The following is a 17,739-nucleotide window of genomic DNA, read 5'->3' as shown; positions in this document are numbered from 1 at the left end:
TAAAGCAAATAATTGTATGCTAACCAATATAAATAGTAAAAAAAGAGAATGTGCTCCTTGTCATGGTTCTCCCAAAAATAGAGTTACATCGAATAAAATCAATATCATTTTAATATCTTATCTTCTCTTGTTATAATGAATATATTTACTAATAAATTATTATATCATTCAAACAAGAGAATAATATATTTATATACGAAGAGAAATCCTAAAGTGGTTTTTCATAGGGTAAATCAAAACTACTTATAGGCTTGAGGATGTTATCTCCTACAACTTGTCCATTTGTTGGGAAATGAATCTCCCACCAACTTATTGAATGGTGGGACTCATATGCATCACACTTTACAAATAAAGTGATTGTCAATTCTAACAATGTAATCTCTTGTACATTATTTGATATTACTGTCATCAATTTTTTAAGATGACAACACAAAACAAAAACACATCTACTCTCTCTTGTATTCCAAACATAAATATATAAATAATGGACCAAAATGACCATAAATTTCTTATCAAAGGGTTGTAACACTTTTAAAAAAATCATACTTTGAGAGAATGGGTATCTTACATTGTTTGGGATGATAACACTAGATTATTTAAATAGTTTGTGAGCTCTTAACTATCAACATGCATTTTGAATTGCAAAATCAAAAAACAAAAGCTTGATCAAATGATTTGAACTATTGAACCAGAATGTTGTGTGAGCACTGCAAGAGCACCCCTTCGAATTTGATCCCCAGTTCATGTACCTCCTTCCTTTAAGCATATCCCCAATGAGCCTTATATATTTATGCAAATAAATATCTCAACAGTGAGCCCAATTCATAGTTTTGACTGGAAGTTATGAGCATATTCCCAACTACTTTTTACAAAACAGTGACTTCAAGCAGTAAACTCGACTGCTTATTTTACATATATAATCTTTATGAGCTCCATCTGATCACCCCTATACAGAAAGATGGCTGAGGAGTTTATAGCAGGAGAAGGAAGCGGCAAGAAGGTGATGCTGGCCATTGATGAGAGTGAGTAAGTCACTATGCACTCATGTGGGTTCTGGACAATCTCAAGGATTCGATCACCAAGGGCCAGTTTATTTTCTTAATGGCGCAGCAGCCAACCAATTAAAACTACACCTTCGCAGCATCTCTTGGTTCTGCTCGCATGTACTGCCCTACTGCAGCCAGTTAAGTCTACCAACTTCATCAGTTGTTTTAGTTCACTGTTTTGTTCTTATAATAAATTGAGCTTTCGTGCTGTGTATACACAGATTCAGATGTGAAGTTTGCTCAAGAGAATCATCAGAAGCTTGCATTGGCTTACTTGCAGAAAGCTAAGGACATTTGTTTTAATAAAGGGGTATTTTCTTTTGTTAATTCATCTGTTATTGTAATTTTAGTGTAACATAGTTGTCCAATGTCCAAATGTCTATCATAGTATTGCTTCCGTGCTTTGCAACCTAGTAAGTGTCTTAACAGTTTGGAAATTCAAACTTTTTAACTAGTTTTTTCTTATTATCCCCAAACAATGTGTTTGGGATATCCATACATACCCTATATATCTCTAGTGTTTTAATTTATCGATGTGAGATTGAGATTTTCCTATAGATATTACATTCATCATTTCCTACAAATCAATCTAGAATTTGCTTAGAGATATTACTTTCATTTTTTATAAGATCGCTCAAAAGGATACACAGAGCAGTTGTGACATCATTTGTAACCTTCGTGTCCAATAATATGGCCTATTGTGTATGTTTTTGAAGCAATTTTGTTTATGGGTTTTGCAATCCAAATTGTGTCTCGAGTTCACCAACTATTTATCTAATGTTCTCTTATTACCCTAAAGAACGTACTTGTGATGTTCATGCATACTTAATATATCTTTCGTGTTTTGTTAATATAAAATTTGACAAGTTGTGTTACATTAGTAGTGTGTCTGCAGATTAAGTTTACAATCAACTTTTGCTGGTGACAGCAGAACTGTTCACAGACGTAGGGTATCCGAACGCATTCTTATTGACTGCAGTTCAAAAACTCAATTTCAATATGCTGATTTTGGGCAAGCACGGCCTCAGAAAAATCAAAAGGTTGGTCTCTTTCTCTTGAAACTACATAAACTAGATGAAATTATAATTATGTTTCATGGTTAAATTCGAAGATCTTGACATTGTTGGCTGGTGATATTGACATGTTCATACAGGTCTTTTATAGAAAGTGTGACCAATTACTGCACTCAACATGCTAACTGTCCAGTTCTTGTAGTGAAAAAAACCACAATCTACAATGGCAAATTAGAAGTCACCTACATTTCTCTTTTGATAAAATGTTGTTTGAAATGTAAATTACATGGATTGTACAAATGTTGTTATAAAAATTTCCTATGTGGGTTAATAAAATCGAATAATAAAATAGTCTAATGTCAATTTATGAATAAGCTTAATATAATTAATAAGTATAAATTCAGTACACTTTATAATTTAAAATTTGGGTAGACAACTTCGGTGTGTGTTTTATATTCCCCACTTTGAAACCTTACCATTTAGTTAAGTCTTTTCTTTAGAACCCTTACGATTTAGACGACTTCGGCTTGTTAGAACTTTGACAAGCAATCTCACATGGTGAAGATTTTGCTTCCTTGTGTACCACTGGACATCAATTGTGTTTCCTCCTTTATCTGAAGTAAATCCCACATGCAATGGCTGCAACATTGGACTAGAAAAAGTTATGTATGAAAGTTAAAAACTAGACCTTGTTTTCTTAATCATTGTCATTATCACACCTGATGAATGTCTCCCATGAAATGAGAAAGAAACAGAAGTGCTTTTGTGAGATTTATCTAATAATGGAATTCATTTCACAGAGAAGAGAAATTTGTTCAGCAAAATTGTTGTAAGAAACAAGAAGTGCAGAAATTTAGATTTGGTGACAAGATTTACATTTAGATGAAGCATCATTGTAGGTGAGAAGCTGGGTGGAGTAATTGTTAATAGCTCCAGCAGCACACCTTCCTTAACGAAATGAAGAGCAGATGACCAACGATAACGGAAGTTCACCGTGTCTGCCCATGAACACACATTCGCCAAGTCATTGTTTGCAGACTGTGGAAGCAATTTTTTCCCGGCAACTTCAGCTGCTTTACTCAAGCGAGACTGTCACAACAAAAAAACATATAACAAATAAAATTTTCCAGAAAAATGAAGTTAAGATTGACAGTTAAAAATGAAAAAACAACCTGAGCAATTTTACAAACTGTGAAATGGCCTTTAGTTCCCCAGGCATAAGTCCCTGGAAAGAGAACTAGAATTAAGAGTAGAGTTAAAATCTGATAGACCCTGCAAACCTCCATTTTCATAATCTCCATATTTTCTATTGAATGCAATATTCTAGTATGCCTTTATATTAGTAGTCAATCAAAATGCAACAATATCTTCTACTTATCTGATTTGGCATGATGTTAATGATATTATTATTATTATTATTTATTATATGTCAATTATGAGAGAATCTGAAACAAAATACATAATGTTTTGGATGATGGGGTGGAGTGGTGTTAACATAAGGAACTTATGGAATGTAACAAACTGGAATATTAATCGTATGTGTTAAATTTTTATAATTAAAGACAGTTCTGAAGTCTTCCTGGTATGGGTTATTTAATCATTTCCCGGTCAAGATAATTTTAACTTGATTCTTGTGCTCGGGTTGGTTTGAAAAATCTCCCTGTTCTCTTCGATCTTGGTACGATTCGGTGAGAAATATTGTAACTATTAGGGCCAGCATAGCCTCGGAAAAATCAAAAGCTTGGTTCTCTTGAAACTTCACAAACCAGATGAAATTATAATTATGTTTTATGGTTTTGTTAGAAGATCTCGACGTTGTTGGTTGATGATGTTAACATGTTCATTCAGGGCTTAATATGGAGTGTGAGCAATTATTGCATTCAACATGCTAAGTGTCCAGTTTTTGTACTGAAGAAACCACGAGCTAGGACGACAAATTAGAAATAACCTACATTTTTTTTTCGATAAAATGTTTTTCAAAACTTTATTATGTATTGACTAAATCTCTACTTTAAAACCATAATACAATAGCTCTACTCATTGAAAGTCGTCATTCAGAGAGATTTTAAGAAAGAAAAACCTGTATAATGTAGTTAAATTTTAAGAATTTCATAGATTTAGAACGCATATAATTTAATTCAATGTTTTATAACTTAGCTACATGACTTGTTTTTTTGTCTTCAAGCTTGGATTTCTGACTTTCAATGTTACGTAGAATGAAGTGGATGCTAAAGAAGGAATGGTAACTTCTTGTGAAAGTTTACTTTTTATACTTATGTCATATTCTCTTGGTATAAAATCTGGGATACCCTGGAAACCATTCTTGAAGACTTATTTAAATTGTAAAGATTACAATGGACTTCAATTCTTATAAACTAATAGCTATGCATGTCAGAACGGTAAAATGCTTTCAAGAAATATTTTTCTCATTTCTGCAAGCAATGCATGAAGCTGATTAACATGTGATGTATCAGTGTATCTCCATATTTTATTAAGCTTTGCTTACATTCTGACCAACCACAAGCACTCGTTCATCCAAAGATTCGGTTGAGAGTGGCTGCAAGTCTAACTCCGCCTTGAGCTAACCGCAAATTTACTATTGGTAAACGGGAGTTGAAGTATGCATCTGCAGAATTTTTTTTTTGGTTACTATTCCTAGATGATGAAATGAAATTGTACATGAATATGCATAACAATGTCAAAAGAATTTCTTGTTACCTTCTAGTGTTGAATCTTCAGTTACGCCTTTATAAGCCCAGTCACATGCTGCTTTTATACCTTCTGATGCATATCTGTAAAACATAAACAATTGTTGTTATGTACAATTTATAGTGCTCTGAATAACTACTAAATTGTGTTGCAGGATCATACATGTCCGGACATGTCGTCTTGTTTAAGCTACAGGTTTCCCATTTTTTCACTTGATTTGCCCATTTAGTCTGTAATTTGCATATTAGGAGTAAGGGATAATAAAACACATCGGATTTTCGAAAGCAAAGACTATTGAATGAAATTAAAAGAGGTACCGTAATGTTATGTTGCAAGGCATCAACAAAGTCATCAATATTTGAATCATAAAGCTTGTCTTCAGCTGTTTCAATGATATTGCTATCCCAGACCTGAAACATTCTTTTGAAGTTGGTAAGAGTTTATAGGCTAAACGGTAATCGACTCCTTAAAACTTCTACAAACAATCTTACATGGTGAAGATTTTGCTTCCTTGTGTACCAGTGGACATCAATTGTGTTTCCTCCTCTATCTGAAGTAAATCCCACATGCAATGGCTGCAACATTTGACAAAAAAAGTTATGTATGAAAATTTAAAAGTAGACCTTGTTTTCTTAATTATTGACATTATCACACCTGATGAATGTCGCCTATGAAATGAGAAAGGAACAGAAGTGCTTCGGTCAGATTATCTGATAATAGAATTCATTTCACATAGAGACAAAATTGTTCAGCAAAATTGTTGCAAGAAACAAAAAGTGAGGAAATTTAGATTTGGCCAGAAGATTTACATTCAGATGAAGCGTCATTGTAGGTGAGAAGCTGAGTGGTGTAATTGTTAATAGCTCCAGCAACACACCTTCCTTTCACTCCATCTTCATCCTTGCAATCCCCTGAATCAAAAATATTAGTGAAGGCCCGTCAATTGAACCACTTCAGCGTCAATTCTTGAAAAATTAGGGAAAAGAACTGACTGTTGTACTGGTAAGTGCAGAGTTCATCTGGGGTGTCAATGTAATGAAGAGCACTTGACCAATGATAACGAAACTTCACTTTGTCGGCCCATAAACACACATTCGCCAATTCATTGTTTGCAGACTCCGGAAGCAATTGGTTCACAGCATCTTCAGCCGCTTCACTCAAGCGAGACTGCCACAACAAAAAATATGTAACACATGATTTTACAAAAAGGATAAGTTAAGATTGACCGGGAAAAAAAACCAACCTGAGCAATTTTACAAACTGTGAAATGACCTTCAGATCCCCAGGCATAAGACCCTGGAAAGAGAAGTACAAGTGAAAGTAAAGTTAAAATCTGATAAACCCTGCAAGCCTCCATTTTCATTCTCTTCTCTATATTACTAGTATTGAAATGCAACAAAAATCTTTTCACTGATCTGATTTTGAGGTGATATTTCTGATATTATTATAATTATATGCGAATAAGAAAAGAATCTGCCCAGAATATTGTCAGGAGAGAAAATGGAAACAAATTAAATAGTGTTTTGGATTATGGGGAGAATGATGTGAACGGAAGGAACTTATGGAAAGTAACCTATGGAAACACAGGATTTTCTTCTGTCTGTCAATGGCTACGTGATTGGAAAGTAAAGCAATTTGAAAAGAAAAGCGTGTGGGCTAAAATGACGGGAAAGTTGCCGCAATTTTTCAAAAGGCAAGCCGAGTGAGAAAGCCTGCACGTCATTTATGCATCTCTTCTGTTTCTTTTCATGTGCAATCTGTGGACCAAAGAAATATATCGAGACACAACTAAACAAGTCATAGAGGTTGGATCGGCACGCTGCACAACATGGCCCGGCTTCCTCAATTCTGGCATGGTCCATTGGGAGCTTTAAAACACAGCCCAGATCATAAAAAAAAATTTAACTACAAAAAAATAATATAACAGAACCGGCTTACCATATTATTAGTTTGGGGTGGTATTGATTTCCCTTTATGACACATAATATGCAAGCATGCTTTAGCAAGGCGGAGCGCATGGTAATATGGTACGGCACAACCCACTGCCATGTTTGGACACAACACCTAAACCCACAAATAACAATGAGCAAGACTAAATTGAGGAATATATAAACAAAATTTTGATTTAGTCCAACCCAAAGTGCTGGCAAACCCAGTCCACAAATGAAATAGAAAAGTGTTACTACTTAAGATTGTGCACATTTTCCTTCATAAGAGGCACAATCTACTTGGGAATCTTGTAATATTCTATAACCCGATTCACATTTACACGACTAAAAGTTCTCAATGAAATTCCCCTCAATCACTTAAAAGAAATTCAGAATGACTTTTGTATCATTATAATACTTTTTAGACACATAATCCTTAAGGGGGTGTTTGATTTGAGTAATATTTTATTATCAAAATAGAAAAATTACCGTGAAGATAGATTACTTAAAAGATTACTGGATATAAATGATTACTATGTTTTATAAAATTTAGTAGGTATAAATAATTATTGTGTTTAGTTAAAGGTAATAAAAGATTATTAATAAATTATTTTACTTAAACACCTTAAAATATAATTATTTTTAAATATTTTTTATATTATTTGTCATATTAATTAAAAATAAATTTATTTTTATCTCAAAAAATTAATAAATAATAATAAAATTATAATAAAATCAATATTATCTTGATAATCTTTAAATACCTAAGATGAATGTAGTAATCAGATTACCACTTATATAACCTGTTACATCAACATTAGTAATAGAAGATTACTGTAATCTTTTATTACTGACAAACCAAATAAGAAAATAAAAAATAGATTAACAAAGTAATTTGCAAAAACTAGAATCAAATGGTCCTTTAAAGTTTTATCTTTTAGTTTTACAATCTAAAACATCTTTTTCATAGTTTAAAAAATACCAAGATATTTAACCAAAATTATTCCTCTATACATCTCCAACATACGTTGTTTAACGTGGGATTCGGGGGGCTACAATACACTTCCATTTATTTATTAATTTGGCCTTTGAAATCCAAAGCCAAAACCAAAGTTTAGGAAAGGAAACAAATGAGGATCAGGTGTGGTTTATAGGTAGGGGCATGGCCATCTTCAATATCACCGAACATCACCAAAGTTTTAAAATTTCTCAAATATATTCATGTTTCATCATTATTTTTTTCAAAAATGTATTAATCTATATCAATAAAATTATTAATATATATCGTATTATACAATATATTCATTATATCAAATCAATTTTATTAATACAAATTTATATATTATATCATAAGATATATTTATTGTATCAATTTTTAATACAATTTAAAATATAAATAATCCTGGTTATACTTGTTGCATGGATTATTATGGCATCTTCTAATCTTAAAAAAAAACAGAAAAAAAAAACCCATAAAAATCAATTAAATTAGTAATTAGAGATAATACTTTACCTAATACACACCAGCATACAGAACCCACTTTCCATCTTCAATCCATGATCAAAATTTTTAACATAATCAAGTCGGTTCGTTAAGGAGAATCAGCCACCGTCCATCTAATCATTCAACTCAACATATTTAATTCGTGATGAATGTGACCCTCTTTGATAATGATAATTCAGTTATGCACCATTTAACCTAAAATCATTATTGATTAATCTAGTCAATAGTTTGTGTGTGTTAGTGGTCATGTTTATATTATATTAATTTAAGTTTTATGATAAAAATCTTTAATGCTAATTTGATTTAAATTAAAATTATGTTAAATTTTTAATCATAACTCAACGTTTAAATATTTAAGTTAATTGATTTGAAATTATTTATTGTTTTTACTTTTTAAAGTATTTTTACTCTTTTAACTTTTTCACTAAATTATCTCAATCTACTATTAATAAAATATATAATATAACATTTTGTTTAATTTATAAATAATTTAAAAATTATATATTATAACATTTAAAACATAATAATAATTTAACTAACTAAATCATATTTTTATTATATAATAATAAAATAAAATTTTTAAATGAAAATAAAAAATAAAAAAGAAAATATGTAAATATATATAAATTAAAAAACATACATTTATCACTCTCACGCGTCATTTAAATTTAAATTAGTGGTCACTTCACTTTGCCTAACAAAAATAATTTTCTTAGGTTTGGAAGTTGATAAAATTTTCTCATAGTGGACCAATTAATTTGGAAAAGGGAAATTATAATAAATTTCCAAAACTAAAGGGTGTTAAATGACATTGTTCAAAATTCTGAGGATTAAGCAAAAATACCCTTAATTTAAGATATAACCAAACTGCCCTCATATATAAACCACACATTTCCTACGGATTTATTGTTTCAATTTAGAGAAAATTTGGATCTCCCACCGGTGCAACGGTTTCATCTTTTTTGTTGATTTTTCGTATTTTTCGACAATCAAAAATGACAAATAAGAATAGTACATCATCTCACTTCTTGTTTGAATCAATTTACTGTTAAGATTATTAAGATTTAAGAGAGATTTTAAGGTTTGAATATTTAGAGTTTCGAATCTGAACAATGCATAAAATGTTTTGATTCTTGATTGTTTTGCTTAAATTTTTTGAGGGGTTTTGTGTTATTGGATGTGTAGATTTGATTTGTGTTAAAATTAAAGGTCAAAATGATCATTTTTGATTAGAAAATGGGTTAGATTTATCAACGCTACATAATCTTTCAAAGACGCCTATGGGGTTTGGAGGGGGGTGGGGAATTTAACATTTTCAAAATTTTAGAGGGAGGGGGAAGAGGGGGAGATCCATGGGGGTCCATGGGAAATTTTATACTGAACAGTGGGACAGTCCATGAAAACCGTGGGTTGGGTAGAAATTGATTTTTTTAAAACTATACGGCTCGTAGGAGACAGACTTTGAACGGTTATAACTTTTAATCCGTGAGGAGTTACGGGGTCTGTAATATATTAACACGAAACTCGTTTCGAGCTCTATAATAACAACTTGCTTCGTCGGTTGCGCCCAATTTGGAAGCCCAAATAAAACTGTTTCAGTATATATTATGCAATTTTTTTGTTTTACTAAATTTAGGATTTTCGTTTTTATGATTTTGAGCTTGTTTGTGACCGCGCTAGAATTTTTTTATAAATAGTTTTCAAATTTAATATCTGTCTCTTTAGTTTTGTGTTTTTCTAAACATATTTTCTAATGTAATTACGAAATTTCAGATCAATTTTTCGGTTTTTTTTTCCATAAATTATTATCAACTATCCAAATGCCCTCTTTACATGAGATACAAATTATATTTAACAAATAAAATTAAGTTTTGAGTTAAGATTCATATAAATATTTTTTTTCACGAATTGATTTTTTTATTTGAATTTAAAAATACAAAATTCTTCCTTCCAAACGAACCCATAGTAATTGATATTAAGTAAAAATGAGAATGAGAGTGAGAGTGACTATTTAAGTGATATGAAAAGTGTATGTAATGAGAATGAGAGTGAAAGGTTTTATATAGATGTGATGAAGGATAATTTTGATATTTTAAGAAAAATTTAGGATATTTTTGCTTAAGAATAAAAAAAATAGATATTTTTGTTTAAAAATTGATCAACTGAATATTTTTATTTAATAAAAAAATAAAATAGGTATTTTATATAATTTCTCTTTGGAAAAAGACATTAATCCCATGATCCTCGTGTATGACCAAGACCTCCATCACCACCATCAAAAACAGGGCCCACCATAAATAACATCCAAAGCAACGAATCATGAAAGCTCCATCAAACTCTAGAGCTAAATTACAGTTTTTGTTTGTAGACGACAAGCTGTCAACGCGTGGCAGATATCCAGTGGGTTAAAACTTTAAGCTTTCACTGACTTCTCCACCTTAAAAATTCTTGTCCGTCCGTTTGTATGACTCATCAACGGCCCCACTTTAATCATTAAATTTCAATAAATGATGCAAAATACTTTTCAGTCTACGGGTCTAATAATAGCCGAGTAGATAATATATATATTTATTGGAAAAAGAATATAAGTTCAAATTTTTTAATAATATTTTAAAATTAAAATTTTAATTTATATAATTTAATAATTATAAAAATTAATTATTAAGTTTAAAATTATATTTATTTAAGATAATTAATTTAATTTTTAAAAAATAGTAATTAATTAAATAAATAATGGGTACAAATTCAAAACTACTATAATTTGTCAAATAAAAGTTGATGTGAATACTTTTATTATCCTTTGTGCAATGCTGACTCATTGCCTATCATTTTTCTCATCCTCATTCCAACCGAAAAGGACTCGCCTTTTCTGACGTGTTCATCTTCTCCACCATTTGGCCAATCTTTATCTGCCACATCATTCTTATGCATCAACCTTTATTTTATCAACAGATAACTGTTAGCGGGGAATCTCAATCCATTATCCTGTTTGAGTTGCAATCCATCCAATTCGAATATGTATATGCTTTCCTGACAAATTCGTCTTTTTCGATAATACATTTATTTTTTAATCTTTATTTAACTCCTTTTTTTTAAAATGGTTTTTCAACTATTTATCCGAGTCCGACAATTTAGAGCCAATGGAACAACTTTAAGTTGTTTATCTGGAATGGCCACAGGGTTATTTCCCACCCAAATTATGATGTCATCATTTCATATCTATATAATTTATAAAATTTAAATCCTCACCTATAAATTAATTATGATTAAAATTTTTTATTAAAGATATAAATAAAATCTTTATTTTATTACTTATATTAAAAAATATAAAATTAATTATATTTTTCTTTTCAAATTTGAAAAATTAATAATTTTATTTTTACTTAAAATTTTTTAATTTTAAAAAGTTATATTTTTCTTTTTAAATCTTAGAATTTTTTTTTTTCTTTGACTTCCATCTTTAGCACTAACGAGCTTCTCTCTCCGCCTTAAATTGGTGAGTAACGTAGAATAAGTAATCTAAAGCAAATCTCTTCATTGGAGATAAAGAAATCTAGTGATAAAGAGACAGAGATCCAAATGATGAAGAGATTTACTCCAAATTGCTTCTCTTACATCGGCTACTGCTTTAGAGTGAAGAAGAGAGATCGTCAGTGTCTAAGATAGTGTCAGGAGAGGGGGTAAAGAAAAAATTTAAAGGGATGAATGTCGCTTTTCAAAATTAAAAAACTTTATATAAACGTAAAGTTGTTAATTTTTTAAATTTAGAAAAAAATATGATAAATTTATATATTTTTAATATTATTAATAAAATAATGATTTTACACTTATCTCTAATAAAAAAATTTAATAATAATTTGCTTATATACAAAACTTTAGGGTGCGTTTGGTTGAGGGTTTATAAAATTACCTTGATAATCTATCTTGTTTGGTTTGTCAGTAATAAAATATTACAATAATCTTCTATTACCAATACTGACGTGGCAGGTAATATAGGTGGTAATCTGATTACCACCTTCACCTTAGGTATTTAAAGATTACTAGGGTAATCTTGAGTTTATTATAGAAAAATTATTATTTATTAATTTTTTGAGATCAAAATAAATTTATTTTTAATTAATATGATAAATAATATAAAAATATTTAAAAATAATTATATTCAAGGGCATTTAAATAAAATAATTTACTAGTAATCTTTTATTACCTTTAACCAAACACAATAATTATTTATACCTATCAAATTTTATCAAACATAGTAATTATTTATACCCAGTAATCTTCTAAGTAATATATCTTCAAGATAATCTTTATATTTTACTAATCAAACATTATCCAAACCAAACGCCCCCTTAAAGTTTTCAGGCACTATAAATGTAATTTTAAGATTGCATCCTAACTTAGTTGGTAAACAGTTCTTTGGCCATCCGGAATCGAGCATATTCTTGTTTAGATTCTGTACCACTCTCTGCTTTTACAGGTATATTACCAACAAATAAAATATTATTCAGCGTTCCAGTCTTTCACCAAGACTTTTTCAATTTCACTATTTCAACCCCAACCTCTGTCCAGCCTAACTTTATAAAAGCCCAACTAATCCTCCTTTTTGAACCTCCTGTATTCTCTGCGTCCGAAGCTCATCCTTCTCCTACACTCTTCGCCAATTTCTCTCCAAAAACACCTCTTTGCTTCATTATTTCTTCATTTTTCTTTCTTCTGTTGTTGTAGCCATGGAGATTCAGATTCCTGTTGTCAATAGAATAATCGATTTGGAAACCAACATAAACAACTTACCTCTTCTCCCTCAAGTTTCTGCTCTTTCCGGCCTCGAAAAGCTTCCCCAAGTTTACAGTTTTTGGAAGTGGGGCGCTTTAATACTCGCCCTTATAGCTTCCTTCACCACCATCGTCACAAAAATCAAACTTTTAATCCTTAGATTACGAGAATACCTCTCTCTTTCTCCACAACTCCGTCTCCCTCTTCTCGCAGACTCCGATTACGATTCCGATACAGATGTCGCGTCTTCTTCTTCCTCAGACGTTGAAGACGATAACGGTCTTAGCGAAGATGATGAAGACGACACCGAAGTTGATCAAAATGACTTTCGTGTACGAGGTACCGGCCACGTTTATGTAAATGAGCACTGGGAAAACCGTAAATTGGGTCTCAGACGACGCCGTAGAAGGAGTATCGGAGACTTTTTTTCTTGGTCGGAATTTACTGGTGGTAAGAGTGTCGTCAAGTTATGGGATAATCTAGGTTTAGGATTAGGTCTGAATGTTGAAGACGACTATTCGGGTCCGCAAAATATGTTGACAATTTATGATATGAACAACGGGCAAGAAATCCGAAATATCGCTTCCGTTTCTCACCAGAAATGCGAGATTCCCGCTTATATTGCTACATCATCAGCGTCTCCGTCGTTGATGTTCTCCCCGGCTGAAAATGACGGCGGGGGTGTGACTTTGGGCGGCTGGGACATGCGAATCGGATCTAAACTCCCGGCGATATTAGCCGAGTGGAGACCGAAACTCGTGAATATAGTTGGAGGAGTCAAGGCCGGCGGCGTGGCGAAAGTTTACGTGAGAGATGACGTCAACGGCGCGTTAACGGTTGGCGATGTAAGGAAGGTAAAGTCGCCGTTAGAGAATGTAACGGAGAATGACGTGGATACATGGTGGGATGCAGACGCTGTTATTGTAACGGAGGAGTGTTCTGAGGAGTCAAGTTGAAACTAATTGTAAATAAATTTATTATTTGTTGAATAATTGAAATTCTGATTTATGCTTTAATTTATCTTCCAAATTCTGATTTATACTTTATGTGCCAATCCTTCATGTACAGACATATTATCTGATTGAATATTTTAAATTAAAGCATTAAATATCCACATTTTTCGATCAAATTTGAATAAAATCCTAATTTTTTCATTGAAAAATAAGTAACTGAAGTTTATAAAATTGATCATAGAAAGTTTACCATTTCAATTGTTTCCTTAATCACCAAGAGTTTGAATAAATGAATAATCTCACCCAGAAAGCAAACTAAAAGAAAAGTCAATTAGATTTATAAAAACAATTTGTATTTCACATTTTTTAATATACACATTATATATTATCTTATATATTTGTATGATTTTAAATTAAAAATAAAATAATATATAATTATATGATAACACATTATCTTATATCTTTTATAAAAAAATAATATTATATTATATAAACTGTGAGTATCATATACTAACAAATTAATATATTATTATATATTATTTTTTTATTAATTTAAAATTATTTAATTATGTAATAACATGTTAATTTATTTATATAAATAAAAACGTACCCTTTATACATGAAACATTATTAAAACATAAGAATCATGTGTAAATTTGAGTGTGTAGCTGTCAATGTTAACTTAAACCTAACAAACAAAGTTCATACTTGAAATGTGGGTAAGAAAGATTTCTCTGTTCACAAGTAATCTTTTCTTGTATTATGCGTCTATATTTTGCAAGAGAGCTCTTGTTGATTCTTTCTTAATTTTATTTTTACACTAACAAAATTTTCAATTGATTTGGCCATTGAAATAGTGATCAGGGTTAAATTTTCCAGGATTTGTATCAAGCATGTTCCCAATATATTGACTGAAGAATTTGGAAAGAGCCAACGAAGTTGGTTATAGAGGCAAAAGTACTTCCTTCTAACTATTTTATGTTTGTCTATCACTATATATTATAAAAATTATACGGGTAATATTATTTATAAGTACTTTAAATATACAAATAGATGTATATTTATCTATATAATTAAATATTATTTTATTCTTAATTTAAAATACTCTAATCACAAGATGATATTAAAAAAATACATTAATTTATGTATTCAAAATAAACAGTATAGTTTTAATGAAATTATATTAATCCTTTAGACTTCATTATTTCTTATTGGCTTCTTATATTTTAGTTTTTAGTTAACATTAACTTCTAAAGTTTTATTTTTAATTGCATCACTACCTCTATGAATAATTATTATGAGAGCGATCAAGAAGAAGGATTTTGAATGATCCTGACAATTCATCTAACACTTAGATATAAACAAATAATAATGTTATAATATAAGCTTATGTATTTATTTTTATTAAAAAGGTTAAAGCGTTACACTTCGCATAATATAAGGCTAATAATTGAATATACAACTGTACCTTGTCAAGGAGTTAATTATAGTTGGTGCACCTAATTAATGAGATGTTGGGAATTTCCATGTTCACGTCTTTGCCACCAAACATATTCACATATAATTCGTCTCATTTATTAATAATAATAATAATAATAATAATATTAATTTATTACTATAATTAAAAGTACGCAAGAGAAAATAAGTTATTCAAATTAATTTCGTCGAAATTTTGAAATCTCTTTGCAAACTTTCCATAAACTTGGGCCCAATTTTGTGGATTGGGCTACTTGTGGGCCCAGTTAATCCAATGAATGCTACGGAAGCACAAGTTTAAAAGTGTCTATTCCACTGAATTTTCAGTATGTCAAGAATTCAAGGTTTTGTATATTAATTAGAAACTATTTACGGACATCGAACTATTAATTTTTTAATTTTATTTTTTCAACTGAAAATTTTTAAATTTACTAATTAAAGAAACCAAATTTTTAGATTTTTTAAATTAAAATAACTAATTAAACTTTAACTATTTTTTATTAAAACTATCGGACTAATTATGTTACTTTTGAAATAAAACAAAATAAATAATTTTAATTCAATAAAAAATACAAAGAGTTTAATCTATTCTATAGAAAAGTTTGAAAGTCTAATTCCTTTAATAAAAAATTTTAAGAATTCAATTATTTCAATGAAAAAAAAACAAAGTTAGATCTTTTTAATTAAAAAAAAAAAAGTGATAGTTAATAAAGTGTTGTTATATATGCTCATTTTAATTTGTATTGCTATGATAATATTTTATTTCAATAATACAACCGAATGGATTCAAGTAAAGTTAGGTACTAAATAAATGTAAGTTTTAATTTGACTTAAATTTAAAATGATGGGAACAACATTGAGCTCGACTCACTTGAGCTAGTTGTTTAGTGACACATAAAAAGAAGAGTTTTTGAATAAGAAAAAGAATCATAGAAAAAAGAAGAATTTTCATTAGTAAGACAAGCTTTGATATAATAATGTCAACGAAGTGTCACAAACTATTGATCTTGAGTCGAGCTCAAAATCAACGAATTAAAACTTCAAGTTAAGGTTGGCTCGTTCAAGCCAAACAACAATCCAAGTACGGGCCATATCACGTCCACCAATATAGTGCAACACTTAAGAAAGTTAAATACTAAACAAACAGCCTAAATGACATATTTTGTTCTCTGATTTATTCAATAACATTATTCTTGCTCTCTAGTTTATTTTATTTTTCGTCTACACTTGTGCTTGAAAAAGGGACATTGATACAAATATTCATACATCTGCCCACTTGAAAGCTGAAAAATTGGGCTGCCTGCCGAAGATTAAATTAATAAAGCGTGGTTCGGTGGCTAACAGTATTAAATTTTCATATTAATTGATTAAGATTAAACAATCATCCTTCAAGATTCAGCCAATATTCTCTACAACCAATCGACAGATTTCAATGTGAATGTTCAAAGAATTAATGAATTAAACCACTACATAATACACATTTAATCATGGTAATTCCTTGATGAACTCCAACACCGAAGGCGAGATTGGATTGTTGCTATTTGGCGAAGTGTAATCTGAAAATCTATGCATTGGCCTCGGCGGACAGAAGAAATCAGTTGAATTGGGAGAGAAGAGAGGATTCATAACGTGAGAAACGGATGATGAATCATCATGATTTTCATCTGTTTCATTATGACCAAGATTAGGGTTCTTATTATTGTTGGACTCTTCTTGTTCTTGATCATCATCATGGGAAGTGGAGCTTGAAAGTCCAGTGAGTTTTTGCACCAAAGCCATGAAATCCCTCGCCTGTGTATGAATAACCTTTGGTGAATGCGTGTATATAATCACTGGTTGTCGCTGCTGCTGCTGCTGCTTGTTATCGACATTATGAACAACCCCAGGTAAGGACGTGGAGGTTGAAGAAGAAAAAGAAGAAAACGGTGAATAGGATGATTTGTGAATGGTGTAAGACTCTTTGCTTATCTTCAATGGAGATGGACGAGGGCCGCCATTGATGAAATCTTTGTTGCTACTTTTTGAACGCTCGTAGGGACGATCGTGATCTTCATGGAACTTAGCGGGGCTCATGGTAATGGTGGTTTAATTCAAGTTGGTTCAGGATTTAAAGGGATTATACAGAAGGGTTTTGTTTTGAAAATGGAGACGAAATGGAAGATTATATAGGAGGTTAAGTTCTGAGGAAGGGATTAAAAGAGAGAGAGCCAGCGATTTCTGACCATTGACAATTCAACATAGAGGAATACTATACATTTTGATGTTTCAAAAATGCTCAACCATGCCAGCCTTATCATTGTGGTTTTTTTTATTTATTTATAAGGATGATTTCATTTA

General features: G+C 30.7%; 4 protein-coding genes across 7 annotated transcripts; 2 read left to right on the top strand and 2 right to left on the bottom strand.

Moving 5' to 3' along the window:
• Positions 1 to 111: 111 nt before the first annotated feature.
• LOC123214048 lies at positions 112 to 4,783 on the top strand. Of its 4 annotated transcripts, none has more exons than XM_044633746.1 (4): positions 112 to 1,183; positions 1,268 to 1,356; positions 1,931 to 2,086; positions 4,534 to 4,783. In XM_044633746.1, the coding sequence occupies exons 1-4, from the start codon at positions 1,162 to 1,164 to the stop codon at positions 4,552 to 4,554; spliced, it is 288 nt and encodes a 95-aa protein (XP_044489681.1). In that variant the 5' UTR covers positions 112 to 1,161; the 3' UTR covers positions 4,555 to 4,783. The 4 variants fall into 4 exon arrangements, with proteins under 4 accessions (XP_044489681.1, XP_044489678.1, XP_044489680.1 ...); XM_044633743.1 differs by lacking the exon at positions 4,534 to 4,783 and adding an exon at positions 3,908 to 4,391; XM_044633745.1 differs by lacking the exon at positions 4,534 to 4,783 and adding an exon at positions 2,860 to 3,436.
• On the bottom strand, positions 4,454 to 6,388 carry LOC123214046 (endonuclease 2). Its single transcript, XM_044633741.1, has 9 exons — positions 6,012 to 6,388; positions 5,761 to 5,935; positions 5,578 to 5,679; positions 5,423 to 5,478; positions 5,260 to 5,343; positions 5,086 to 5,178; positions 4,931 to 4,998; positions 4,778 to 4,851; positions 4,454 to 4,685 (listed from the first exon to the last, which is right to left on the bottom strand). The coding sequence occupies exons 1-9, from the start codon at positions 6,129 to 6,131 to the stop codon at positions 4,591 to 4,593; spliced, it is 867 nt and encodes a 288-aa protein (XP_044489676.1). The 5' UTR covers positions 6,132 to 6,388; the 3' UTR covers positions 4,454 to 4,590.
• A 6,350-nt stretch (positions 6,389 to 12,738) lies between these two features.
• Positions 12,739 to 13,989, top strand: LOC123212927. Its single transcript, XM_044632171.1, has one exon. The coding sequence runs from the start codon at positions 12,928 to 12,930 to the stop codon at positions 13,927 to 13,929; it is 1,002 nt and encodes a 333-aa protein (XP_044488106.1). The 5' UTR covers positions 12,739 to 12,927; the 3' UTR covers positions 13,930 to 13,989.
• A 2,836-nt stretch (positions 13,990 to 16,825) lies between these two features.
• On the bottom strand, positions 16,826 to 17,533 carry LOC123215078 (VQ motif-containing protein 8, chloroplastic-like). The gene has a single exon (XM_044635136.1). It carries the CDS (start codon positions 17,473 to 17,475, stop codon positions 16,888 to 16,890), a length of 588 nt encoding a protein of 195 aa, XP_044491071.1. The 5' UTR covers positions 17,476 to 17,533; the 3' UTR covers positions 16,826 to 16,887.
• Positions 17,534 to 17,739: the final 206 nt, after the last annotated feature.

Source organism: Mangifera indica, chromosome 4, assembly GCF_011075055.1.
Source record: "Mangifera indica cultivar Alphonso chromosome 4, CATAS_Mindica_2.1, whole genome shotgun sequence".
Classification (NCBI taxonomy): domain Eukaryota; kingdom Viridiplantae; phylum Streptophyta; class Magnoliopsida; order Sapindales; family Anacardiaceae; genus Mangifera; species Mangifera indica.
This window is presented reverse-complemented; position numbering and strand designations above follow the sequence as displayed.

What these genes read in the sequence shown, in the direction of transcription:
- LOC123214048 (XM_044633743.1), top strand. Translation starts at nt 1,162, where the DNA reads ATGTACTGCCCTACTGCAGCCA. An exon ending in GTACTGCCCTACTGCAGCCA is followed by an intron (nt 1,184 to 1,267) that starts GTTAAGTCTACC and finishes GTGTATACACAG; the next exon opens with ATTCAGATGTGAAGTTTGCT. An exon ending in GGCCTCAGAAAAATCAAAAG is followed by an intron (nt 2,087 to 3,907) that starts GTTGGTCTCTTT and finishes ATGTTCATTCAG; the next exon opens with GGCTTAATATGGAGTGTGAG.
- LOC123214046 (XM_044633741.1), bottom strand. Translation starts at nt 6,131, where the DNA reads ATGAAAATGGAGGCTTGCAGGGTTTATCAGATTTTAACTTTACTTTCA. An exon ending in CAATGACGCTTCATCTGAAT is followed by an intron (nt 5,479 to 5,577) that starts GTAAATCTTCTG and finishes TTCTATTATCAG; the next exon opens with ATAATCTGACCGAAGCACTT. An exon ending in TGAAGATTCAACACTAGAAG is followed by an intron (nt 4,686 to 4,777) that starts GTAACAAGAAAT and finishes AAAATTCTGCAG; the next exon opens with ATGCATACTTCAACTCCCGT.
- LOC123212927 (XM_044632171.1), top strand. Translation starts at nt 12,928, where the DNA reads ATGGAGATTCAGATTCCTGTTGTCAATAGAATAATCGATTTGGAAACC.
- LOC123215078 (XM_044635136.1), bottom strand. Translation starts at nt 17,475, where the DNA reads ATGAGCCCCGCTAAGTTCCATGAAGATCACGATCGTCCCTACGAGCGT.